The sequence below is a fragment of the Sceloporus occidentalis genome, unplaced genomic scaffold, assembly GCF_023333645.1.
Source record: "Sceloporus occidentalis isolate IW3139 unplaced genomic scaffold, rSceOcc1.0.p SCAF_203, whole genome shotgun sequence".
Lineage (NCBI taxonomy): Eukaryota > Metazoa > Chordata > Lepidosauria > Squamata > Phrynosomatidae > Sceloporus > Sceloporus occidentalis.
The window spans coordinates 551,077-563,970 of NW_028317183.1; the positions used below are offsets into that span (position 1 = coordinate 551,077).

The following is a 12,894-nucleotide window of genomic DNA, read 5'->3' on the forward strand; positions in this document are numbered from 1 at the left end:
TTCCCCGTACTACACACTACACAAGACTGGATCTGGAGGTGCACTCGTTCTTGTTAGATGTAAAGATTTGAGAGTCTAGAATGCTTTTAGTAAATATATATGCTCTCATTCATCCTAATGGTATCTTTTTTGGTAAAGTGTTTCCTAGTTGCGGGCGGTAATTTAAATGTAGTGCTAGACCCAGAACTAGATTGATCACTTGTCTGAGGGTGTGCAGCTTTTCACACAATCTCTTGCGTAAAAAAATAATCTTGTTCACCGTTGGTGAGTGACACATCCAGATTCGAGGGACTTTACCCATGTTTCCAGGGTTCACGCATCCTGCTCTAGTCTTGGCTACCTGCTTGTCTCCCCTTGTTTGCTGCCACAGGTCACCTTTCCAAAATAGAATACATAGTAGTATTGGATAATGCTCCTGTCTGTTAACATTGACTTTATCAAGCCACTCGCCATGGGTCTCACACTGGTGCTTCCCTTGGTTCCTATCAATCAGAGAAGATTTTATGTTGATGATAAAGTAACTTACTATTATGACAAGCCCTTATTTTGGGAAGCTTCAACGGCAGTCATGAGGGGTAACATAATCTTGTAGGGCCAAGTAATCCATTACGTGGCTCTAGACCAAGACCTTTTGGTTAAAAAAAAATTGGTAGTGGGGGGGTGGCGCTAAAAATCTTTGCTTTTGTAGATTATGTTCTTTTCTATATCTCACATGCGACCCAATCTCCCCCAGTTATGGGGATTATGGTATAGTTTCTGGTTTCACCATAAAGCTAAACAAATCAGAGGCCCTTTACCTAGCCCAGTCCCAGTTCAGACGATAGTTACCTCAAATATGGAGGCCAATCTATGTCACTGTTTATGGGATTCCCTAGTCATACAGGGATTTTGCGCAGAGGTTAAAAGGAAACAAACAAGAAATCTGTGGGCTAACACTGTACCCCTCAGTAGCCTTACACTGTTGTATAAGGGATGCGCAATCATGCAATCAGGCATTCTCTTCTGATAGGCTTCACTGCTGACACCCATCGGAAAGGTCACTGCAGGACAGAAGAGACTCAGCAGGGTCTGTCTAGAAATCAATATAAGGGACAGCAGACATTTCACTTACTGGATTTGCAGCACCTTTGAATGAGACTTAAAGAGTTATTGTCATTTAGGTTCCATTCGTGCATAAAAAAAAGGTCTTATCTGAGGTAAAATAAGCTCATTTGAGCAGGGCTCTCCTCACCTGTTGTTCTGTAAGTCCAATTGTTATGTGATATACTACTTGTTGTGTCCTATCTACCCAATGTACAGTGCTACCGAATATAATAGTGCTATATAAAATAAGAAATAATAATAATAATAATTATAAAGTGGAAAGTTGTGACATGAAGAAATACATTAGATTGTTAACTGGCAAATTGTGATTCAATGCATTTTCTCTCTCACTCAGGTAAATGAAATCTACCATGATGACTCCATTGGTGTTCATATTAATGTGGTTCTAGTACGCATGATAATGTTGGGTTATGCAAAAGTAAGTACAAATAAGCAATTTGATTGCTGAAACATTGTAAAAATTGACACAGTTTCTTCTAAACTTTATTAAAAATGATAACACTACTGGAGGTACTAGTAAAAGTTAAAACACCGCTTAATTTAGTGATTACAATAGCAAAGTGCATACTTAACAAAACAGGATATCCAGAAGTCGAATGTATAACTTGAGCCAGAGCTCTGGTACCCATTAAGCAATTATGGATTATTCATGTGCAAATAATGCATATCCCAGTTATACAGAAACATATGAAGACACATATAGTGCATTCATGCCATTGCACGTACACACTGGTTGTTTCTGTCTGGAATTTTTAACACTCCCCATAGGGAACTGAAATAATGATCTAGGAAAGAACACAGGTCAATATTTTGTTAATCCAGATTCCCCCTGTGGCCATACTTGATATTGCAAGTTACAAAAACTGTTGGCCCAAATTTCTTCAATCGCAAACTAATTCCTTCTATTCGTTGCTGGCCCATCCTGCACATAAATGTTTTAAAATAATATCTGCATATTTGAATGCAAATACAAAAGTTTAATTGGATTTACTTAGCAATATTATCCTTATAATGATTAATGAAAATCGCTATACATTTTTATGCTACATTGATAAACCTTGATATGGTCTGTGATGAAAAAGACAGTTATGATATTTTGTCTTTTTTGCTGCAATGATTAAAGACTTATTCTGTTTGTGACATGTGTAAATATTGTTGATTTAACTAGATTGATAAAATATGTTTTTTTTTTTATGCTTAGTCTATAAGCTTGATTGAACGAGGTAACCCTTCTAGAAGTTTAGACAATGTGTGTCGCTGGGCATATCAACAGCAAAGGTCGGACCCCAATCACTCTGAGCACCATGATCATGCCATTTTTTTGACCAGACAAGATTTTGGCCCAGCTGGAATGCAAGGTGATGTAACAGATGTAATGTATGCCGACAACTTCATGAAGAGGTGTCTGTGTTTTAAGGTGACCATTGTAATGACATGGAGAATGAAGCTCTAAGAGACACAAATACAAGGGTTACATGGGAAATTCTGTTTTCATTTTTTTGTGTGTGTTTCTTGGTATAAAATATTTTGTATTGTTTGTAATTCCTTTCACATTACTCCAAAGAGCTTTTGTAATGGAAAATTAATCGTTTTAAAATATGAAATAATATACTTTAGTTTGTGAAATAGAATTTTTTTTAAATCAGACATTTCTGAAATATACTCATACACTCATGCATCTGCATCCCCAATGCGTTTGTGATTGAAATACTGCCAGGAGTGTCATTGACACTTTGTGACATTTCCCAAAAGCCAAATTCTGATGTCACAAAAGCTGAAGGGCCTGAAAGTTTAACCTCCAGAAACCTAGAAATAGATACTTTAGCTGTGTTTGTAACTGAAAGATTGTATATCTTATTTTCTTAAGTACTTGGCACTTAAAATGGATTTCTTGTTGAAATGAATAAAACATTTTTTTTTTTACTGTGACAGTAGGTCACAGAAGAAAGACATGATGCAATTTATTTGAGCTATGTTTTGTTTTTTTAATGATGTTTATCATCTACCACAGGATATGCGCCAGTAACAGGCATGTGCCACCCTGTAAGAAGTTGCACTTTGAACCACGAAGATGGCTTTTCGTCTGCTTTTGTGGTTGCCCATGAAACAGGTCATGTGTAAGTAGCACATGCCACATACATCTTCAAATGGTTCTCTTGGTACATTCCCCTGTTATCTGTCTTGACATAGCAAATACCATTGATGACATGACTGCAGTTTTTTTCACATTATCTCAAATACAGGACATACATCACATACAGCTCCAAGTGAATAACACTAAAATGTATTCCCTAGTGTCCAGGAAAGCTAAGGCTTGTATGCTTTACTCGCATTTGCCTTTCTAGCAAACAGATTATTAAAGTTATTTATATTCTTTTTTAATCCTTGTTTTAACTTACTTACTCATGTATCATCTTGTAGCAAACAATCCCACACTGTATCTTGTAAGCTCACAAATAGGACCCTTATAAACTCACTATGCTTGCCAGGAACTTTGTATGAAAGTATCATAAGGCTAAATGGCAAGCACATGGGCAGGGTGCCCATCTCTTCTTGTGTCTGTATGTGTATACAGACATATATGTGTATACAGACATATATATATGTTAGCCAGTTCTTTAAATTGTTTAGATAGAAGATAGATAAAGGCTTTTTTCAGTTACAGCATGCTTGCTATTAATATAGATTCTCATATATTTTTTAAAAAAGGGCATTCCTCAATTTAGCATGCTGCTAAATGTATTTGCCACAGTAGACTGCTTTCACTTTCTTTGAAAATTCAGGAGCAATTTGTAGGTTGAGTCAATCAGTCTTCAACACAGGCTTTCCTGTTATCGAGCTGTACTTGGCTGCTGAAGTTACCAAGGGAAAACCCTCATGTCCCTCACACCTGGATGTTTAGAAACATAAATACATGCTAAAGAATTCAGTCTTTGAGCTTACACCCCTGGGTCACACGCTGTTCTTGTCTGCTGGTTACCTACAGATCTATTTGTGTGCTAATATTCCCACAGAAGTCCACTGCACATCTCAAAGGCCATTCTGAATTGAATAGTAATACAGAATCTTCTCATTTAAGCCTAGGTATGGAGCACGATGGCCAGGGAAATAGATGTGGAGACGAAACAGCGATGGGCAGTGTGATGGCACCATTGGTACAGGCAGCTTTCCATCGTTACCACTGGTCTAGGTGCAGCGGTCAAGAGCTTAAAAGATACATACAGTAGGTGGTTTCTTTTAAATAACCATTATGTGAATTCACTTCATGGAAGTTTTTTTTCTTGAAGAATCTGGATAAACACAAGCCAACTACTGTGTTTCTTCAGCTGCGTTACATGGTACCTAGTTCCTTCAATTCTGTTTCACAGTTTAATTGTTATCCCGTCTTAAAGGTGCAGTTCAACAAACTCAAATGGATGTACCTAAATGCGGTATTAGAAACATAATTTCTGTTACTGTTAAATGACTGAGCCTTCTCCAGAGAAAACCTTTTTAGTCATGTAAAATGTACCTCTTTCATACTTTACGCTTGGAGCACCTAATTCAGTGGTGACACAAAAGCCGACACTTACAGAGGTTTGCCACAGAAACAGCTTCTTGAAAGTTTCTCTGTTATTTTTGTGCACTTAAACATACAATGGCGGATCTACTTAAGTGTGTTTGCTTAATATAGTAGAGAGTGCAATTCATGGTTTGTCTAAGTAAAATAGTACCTTTAAGGAATAATTGTTACATACTGATTTCATTTAGCAGCACAGTAATTGAAGCAACTGGATGATTATAATTCACCCTTAAGAGACATAATCATTTTTCATGTAATATTATTCTTTTTCAGTTCTTATGACTGTCTTCTGGATGACCCATTTGAACATAACTGGCCTAAACTTCCTGACCTCCCAGGGATTAACTATTCCATGGATGAACAATGCCGTTTTGATTTTGGCGTAGGCTATAAAATGTGCACTGCAGTATGTAATTTTAATAATATCATGTTTGTTAAAATACAGAGCATTTCATTCTTTTGGGACATTTAATTGGGTCTTCTATTTGTTATATGCTAGTTATTTACCCATTGCAACTAAATGGTTATTTATTTTACTTACAAATATATTTCTTGGAGTGGGGGTGTCTCATATGATTAGTTTTTGAATATTACAAATAAATTGTAATACACATAAATTGATATGTTTTTTAATAATTGACATAGTTTGAGATTTCAAATGGAATGAGATATTTCAGATGTCTTCATGGACCACCATATCTTTGACAGTTACACACTTTGGGTTTTGAACCATTTATTGTAAAGCCGTGAGTATAATAACCTATAATAACCTATTCTCTAATGTCATGTTCTAAAGATTAATAATCAAAGTGTATCTCTCATATATTTACCTGCAATATATTATTGCCAGTATATACAGAGAAATATTTTGCTCTACCTTTTCAGTTCCGTTCCTTTGACCCATGCAAACAGTTGTGGTGCAGTCATCCTGATAACCCATACTTCTGTAAGACAAAAAAAGGTCCTCCACTTGACGGAACAGAATGTGCTCCTGGAAAAGTATGTATAATATAATATGTGAACTTATATTGTTGTTGAAAAAAACCTTTATAAATAGAACAAAGTAAAATTTTTATAAAATACTTTAATTATAATCATAGAAGCCAGCCTATTGCAACTTTACTGGAACGTCATGTTGGTACCTAAACTTTTCGGACTAGCCTTTAATTTACTATTTTACTCTTCTCAGAAAAATAGCCTATATGCTGGTCCCTGGTGTGGGTTTCAAGTCTTGTTTAGCAATGGTAAATGTTGGATTGCATTAGGATTTTGCTGGCACACATATCCTTAAATATATTTATTTACATATTATCACATTCACGAGAAGGTGGTTTCTTTTGTTTCTAGTAACACACATCCTTAAACAAAGATTACCTGCAGGCTAAATATTAGTTAATGTTTAAATTCTCTTTATTTTAACAATATTAGAGGGTTATAGATTGCTCAGATAGATACCGCCTTTATGTATTTTTATGTATTAATTTCTACTCTGAGAAAAGGACACCATGTGTACTGTAATATGAGTATTACGCTTGGTAAGATTACTCTATATCCATAACAAATTAAATATACTTTTCTTAAGGCTATCAATCTGATTTTGCATTCTAATACAAATGTTAAACATATTATCATTTGGTGAAACTACCAGCTGTAATATTATATGCCGTTTAGCACTAGATTTGATTCACCATCCTAAACTAATGCACCTTCTTCTGGAATGGCTTTTTTTTTTTAAATACATTTTTATGGTTTGATTTTTAGCCTGCCAGTAAGGTATTTTTATTTAAACTCTTTTTATGAATCTTCATATTTATGCAAGAAATACCTATATGACAACTCACATTTTTAGTAGATTTTTACATGGATTCACATATTGGAAATCAGAAGCTGCGACCAGCTTGCATTGCTATTTTAGCAAAATTTTTGCAAATGTTTTGGAATGGCAGAATACATATTATGGCTTAAACCCAAGTGTAATATCTGTACAGCATTGGAAAATGCTAGTTGATCACTACCTACCAGTATTTCATATGTTCTGCAGTGTGAGCACACATATAATGCCAAGTATATTTCTATGTGTAAAAATGCTCTTAAGGTGTTCTGTAATAGCCTTTACATGTTAGCCATATTTGTAAAACTGAAGTGGTACCAGTTACCATATGAGAGCTTAAAAAGTATTATCACACGAGAACTGCATATGTATTATTACACTCAAAAAGCTCTGCTTCAGTAATAATAGCTATATTCTGGGCACAGTCTGTAAACCTTCAGTACAGGTTGCAAATATATGAAAGTGGACTAATAAGTTTCTGGGATAAGAACACACTTAGAACACTAGATCAACTATTTCTTAATGCCTGTCAGCAGAGAAGAAAAATGATTCAGCTGACAAAGTTGCCTAATGGTCAGACTGAACATTTTACAGATGGACCTTTTGGCCAAATGTGTTACTGCCTACCAGTGGCTTAAGTTATTCATAATTGAACTACTGAGTTGTTACTCATTCTCCTGTTTGTCTTGTCAATCCAGTTTGTGCCTGAATTTTAGACAATTAAACATAAATTATATTCCTGGACTTCATTTACTTGGAATTACACTGCATGTCAATTAGCTCTACTATTGGGATTCTATCAATAAAGTGGAATAAAATGTAATGGTAAGAATTATTTGCTTGACTGCAAGTCATTGTGAACATCCTGATTTTATTAGATAGACATCAGAATTTTTCCAAGATTACATGGTTCTTCAGATCCTACTTGAGGTCCTCTTCATATATCTAATGAATATGTACTGTAAACATTAAGTAGGTTAGTGTTTGTAACAACACCTAACATGATCTTGTGGGATCACTAAAACGCTCAGAAACTTTGTGGAAAATATTATATTTGGTTGTGTAATTTATTTTTTGTGCTTATCTTTAGTGGTGCTACAAGGGTCATTGCATGTGGAAAACTACAAACCAAGTTAAACAAGATGGCAACTGGGGGACATGGACAAAATTTGGCTCTTGCTCAAGAACTTGTGGTATAGGTGTGCGTTTTAGGACACGTCAGTGCAACAATCCAATGTAAGCTTACACATTATGCTAGGACTAAAGAGGATGGGCATGACGATGTAATCTCAGACTCCTCCTTAAATAATTTAAACAAGGAAACTTAAAACAATTTGTGTTCAGAACATAACATTTGTGAACTTGACATTTGTGTGTATTTTAACATTTTTTAGGCCAGTCAATGGTGGCCAAGACTGTCCTGGATTAAATTATGAATATCAGCTATGCAACACAGAAGAATGTCCCAAGCAGTATGATGATTTCCGAGCACAGCAGTGTCAGCAGCGTAACTCACAGTTTGAGTATCAAAACGCAAAACACCACTGGCTTCCGTACGAGCATCCAGATGGTGAGATTTCAACTGTTTTATCTGACATTAGATGGTAGAGGACAATATGATAAGGCAACACAAAATAACACAACAGTAAAACATTAAATTGTCAAGCAGTAAGAGTATTTTTCTTAAGTGAACATGTCTGATATATGAAAGAGCTCGGTTCTGACACCAATTAAATTACCAGAACTTGCTTACTGTGATTGGTTAAAGAGGAATGGTGTATAGGTGGCTACTACAGTAGTAAAGTAGTACTCATAAGTGAGAATTAACACAGATAAGTTGTTACATGTGAAAGGATGTGTTGTAAGATTTAGGATTGGGAATTATCTAAAAAAATGAGTTTTCTCCCTTATATTAACATTATGTGAAACCTTTAGTAAAGTTCTAATAAATTTAAAACAGTAATGGTGTTTAGATATTTTAGTACTGTTGCTTCTTTTATAGCAGATAGCATGCTCCTATAAGAGGCTATTATTTACATTTGTACAAATGAAAACGATTAGAATTCTGGCTATCACCTGATTGGATGAAAGTACCAAAGTAACTGGAATTGTTGCCAAGATTTTTTTTTTAATGTTCTTGTTCTCTTTTATTTGCCACCTATTTCCTGCTTACTTAAAAATCCAGGGCTTTCTACAAAAATAAAAAACTATCAAGCCTCATATCTTTTGCATACCTATTCTAATTTTCCCCACTGTGCTATATAGAATCCATGTGTATTCAGGCATTTATTAACCATTAGGAGGAATCTGCATTTTTCTGTTTCTTCTGGGTTCAATTTGTAACAGTATTGCAACATTTATGCATAAAGCCTTATTTCCCATCTTTTATAAGATAATTGGTAACGTACTCCTTGGTTATAAAACCAGTTGGTGTATTGAAACATTAGGTTAGGACATTCTGTATTTTGCCATTACCATCTAATTCTTATATATTCACATAATTTCATTGGAAAATGTTGATTTTTATTTTATAGACATGGTTTTAGATAATAGAGTCGTAGAAATGTCATTAGTTTATTAGCTGTTTAATTTTAATTAAGTAGGGATAGCAAATTATCCGCTGTGCTTGTTTACACCCCAGTTGTATATTATATGAAACATTGCTAGGACTTTTTTTCATAACAAAATAACATTAATACTTTAACCGGTTTGGATCTTTCTACCTGGATGTACATGATATAATTATTTAATACAGTTAAAATGCAGCGTCTGTTATAGAAAAATAACATTTTGTGACTTTCACAAATGCATATTGAAAAGTTTATCCTTTGTGATACACATAATGACTTTGAATATGTTGTGTTCCCACTTACTGTGGGAAGCATTATTTGGTTGCACTCACTAAACATTTACTGTGCAGGAAGCAGCAATAAACATGAAGTGAAACGTGTACAGGGGAAAATGTTTCCCCCAGCATCCCTAAGATCATGCAGTGTTTTAGTAATTTCGTAAAAGTATCACACATATAATAATACATTTAAGGCAGCAGTATCTCTCTACAATCCAGTCTCTCTTTATGATATATGCTTTCCATGGTTCCTTATCTGCATTTATTCATGCCCACTAGGCATTTTTAGTCACCCATGCCAGCTCAGGTGTTATGTAGATGAGACAACAATATAAAATAAATTATCACACCAACTCACTAACTGAATTGTTTTGAACATGCTTGGAAGAATTTAACAAAAACTTTACATTGTATTTTTTGTTAAACAGCCAATAAAAGATGCCAGCTCTTTTGTCAGTCCAAACAAACAGGAGAAATTGTATCAATGAAGCAGCTTGCTCATGATGGGACCCACTGCTCTTACAAAGACCCATACAGCATATGTGTGAGAGGCGAATGTGTTGTAAGTAATATAAGGCATTTTTTTATTTCACAATTAATGGGTAAGGAGATGATTTTAAATTGCAAATGTTGATAGCATGATGGCATGAATAAGCAGTCAATGAAAGTGAATGTGTTAATAGCATGTACCATTTAATAAAAATAGGTTTTAGATCAATAGTTTACATAAAGATTTTATTGATTATTTAGTTGTGAAAAAAGTTGTATGCATTAATATATTTGGGGTTCCATGAAATGAATACCCCTCCTTCCATAGTTACTTAGTCCTTGGAGGTTTAGAGGGAGGGATAGGAGATCTACTGACCCTAGAAAGAGATCTTTTATTCTGTACCCTGACATTATTTTACTCTAGAAGTATGCGAGGGTGCCGCAATATAAAGTAACAAACAAGCAAGGTTCAAGGGAACTAACATATATTATACCAAATACAAGAAGGTTTATTCACTAAAGCAGGAATTGAAAGGAGAGTTTGTTGCAAGAGAGTTGTGGCTTCCACTCTCAAATGCATTTTAAAGGGCCGTCTCACTGGCACAGTCAACAATGACTGAGCTGACCCTGTATAATAGTTCTAATAAAAATATATAATAATATTAATAATAAATCCTAGCAGGAAGAAAACAAGTAAAACCACAAAAACAGGCCAGTATACGTCCCTGCTTGTGTGTCCAGTAGTGCTTCTGAGCTCCCTACAACCTTAGTTACAGTGAGGCGTCTTGGTTCTGCTTAGTAGCCTTCTATTGCCCAATAGAGAGGTAATTTCGGATATTTGGATTATTTGGAATTTTTACATTTTAGTGGTTTTTCTTTATTGTTTTCTTCCTTCCTAGATGAATTAGTATACAGTATACTTTTGTGTTAACCCTATAGAATGTAATCTACTTACATCAGGGATTTAACTATTTCTCAATTTTTAACAGATCTATATCGCAAAATTAAAAATGCTTTATATATCCAAGGTATTCTTGGAGTAGCATGTCACTAAGGCTGGCCCTCCATAATGTAAAGTGAAGTCAGTGAAAAGAAAATGTCTCCTTCCAACTCCATCTGAAGTCATGGGCGTAGGAACCCCTAAAAATCTGGGGGGGACAGCATTTTCCCCCATCAGATCCCCACTTTCTCCCCATCTCTCCCACTATCTACCCCCTCCTCACACTATCTACCCCCTCTCCCCCTTTCTTACTATCTACCCCCCTCCCTTCTCACACTATCTACCCTCTCCCTACCCCCCTTCTCACTAGCTACCCTCTCCCTACCGCCCCCTTCTCACTAGCTACCCTCTCCCTACCGCCCCCTTCTCACTAGCTACCCTCTCCCTACTGCCCCCTTCTCACTAGCTACCCTCTCCCTACCGCCCCCTTCTCACCAGCTACCCTCTCCCTACCCCCCCTTCTCACTAGCTACCCTCTCCCTACCCCCTTCTCACTAGCTACCCCAGGGGTGTCCAAGTGTTTTCTGCAGTGGGCCACTTCATCAGAATTGTATACGCGCACGGGCCGTACTCATTTTTCACTGTGAGAAAATATGGCCTTTAATAAAATATGCAGATTAAAATAAAGTATTTGACACAAAACCTTTACTTTTCCTCTCACTGATTTCTGTGCCTAGAAAGTTTTGTGACTACAAATTCAGGATTATGGATAAGTAAAAATTAAATAGTTCTATTTATTCTAGGGATGCACTAAAATGAAAATTCTGGACCAAAACATTCACGGTTCACTTAGCCAAAACCGAAAATGACCCCCCACCTTTAAAAATAATAATAAAAACTCACATTTTTTTATAAAAGTAGGTAACACACCACAATTGGACAAAAAAATTAGCAATATGACTTGGCATGATAGGAGTGTGATTGCTAACAGCAATCACACTCCTATCATAAGCAGACAGCCAGTACATGCTGCTACAGGGTGGCTGTAAGTGATGTGCAGACCCCATACTGCTGGCAGCATCCATAGACAAGGGGGGCAGCTAGCTAGGTTTCAGCATGTACTGGCTGACTTGGCATGATAGGAGTGTGATTGCTAACAACAATCACAGTCCCATCATGCCTAGGTTCCAGCACTTACACATCCATGCTATCACACACTCATTCATTCATATACTCATTCATTCACAGATTCATCCCCTCAATCATGCATACTGATTGAAAGACCCTCCCCACCCCCTTACCTGCACTGCAGCTCCTCGATGCCGCTCACAGACTTCAGCAGGGGGCGCGGTCTCCGTCTGCGTTCTCTGGTACTGCACAGAGGAACCGGAATGTGATGTCACGTGAACTCTGCTGGGTTCCGCTTCCTCTGTGCAGTACAGAAGACCCTCCCACAGGTAAGTAGCAGGGCTCGAGGTGCGGACTGCATAAGATCGGTTGCCCTGGCTGCCGATCTTCCGAGGGCCGCACCTTGAGGTCTCGCGGGCCGCATTTGCTGCGTTTTTATTGGGGGGGTTCCTACGGCCCTGGGGGGGATTTCTTCATTATCTGTCCCCCCCGCATGAGTTACTGGGGGGGATTTGTCCCCCCTGGTTCCTACGCCCATGTCTGAAGTGAATAAACCCCACATATACTTGTCTTCCTTCCTTCCATGGGCAATGCTACACTTGACATCTTTATCAACAAAAGTATTCATTCATATAAGGAAAGATGCCTGTCCTGTTTTGCATGTATTTTTTATGAACTGATATTATAGATTTAGGTAGGATGATCAGTCATTTTTATTTGTAACCTACAGAAAGTTGGCTGTGACAAAGAGATTGGTTCCAACAAAGTGGATGATAAATGTGGTGTGTGCGGTGGGGATAATTCCCATTGTCGTACTGTTAAGGGAACTTTCACCAGGACACCCAAAAAAACAGGTACTGTTACTGTGGAAATTCTTAATATGCTTCTAACACACAGAAGCAAACCAATATTCTCTAACTTATATTTATAAAGTTGGAATTGTGATTTTGCACAGGAAAATTTTGCTTGGTACACATACTACACATGTTAAA

General features: G+C 36.6%; 1 protein-coding gene across 1 annotated transcript in view; it reads left to right on the forward strand.

The window, feature by feature from the left end:
* The window catches only part of LOC149278046 (A disintegrin and metalloproteinase with thrombospondin motifs 3-like), a 92,134-nt gene that overhangs the window by 46,033 nt on the left and 33,207 nt on the right, over positions 1-12,894 (forward strand). Inside the window, exons 6-15 of the mRNA XM_089502442.1 lie at positions 1,439-1,522; positions 2,306-2,462; positions 3,116-3,221; positions 4,184-4,327; positions 4,940-5,072; positions 5,552-5,665; positions 7,588-7,733; positions 7,892-8,067; positions 9,774-9,907; positions 12,633-12,756. Coding sequence (XP_089358568.1) covers positions 1,439-1,522; positions 2,306-2,462; positions 3,116-3,221; positions 4,184-4,327; positions 4,940-5,072; positions 5,552-5,665; positions 7,588-7,733; positions 7,892-8,067; positions 9,774-9,907; positions 12,633-12,756 — 1,318 coding nt within the window. The remainder of the gene's footprint in view (positions 1-1,438; positions 1,523-2,305; positions 2,463-3,115; positions 3,222-4,183; positions 4,328-4,939; positions 5,073-5,551; positions 5,666-7,587; positions 7,734-7,891; positions 8,068-9,773; positions 9,908-12,632; positions 12,757-12,894) is intronic.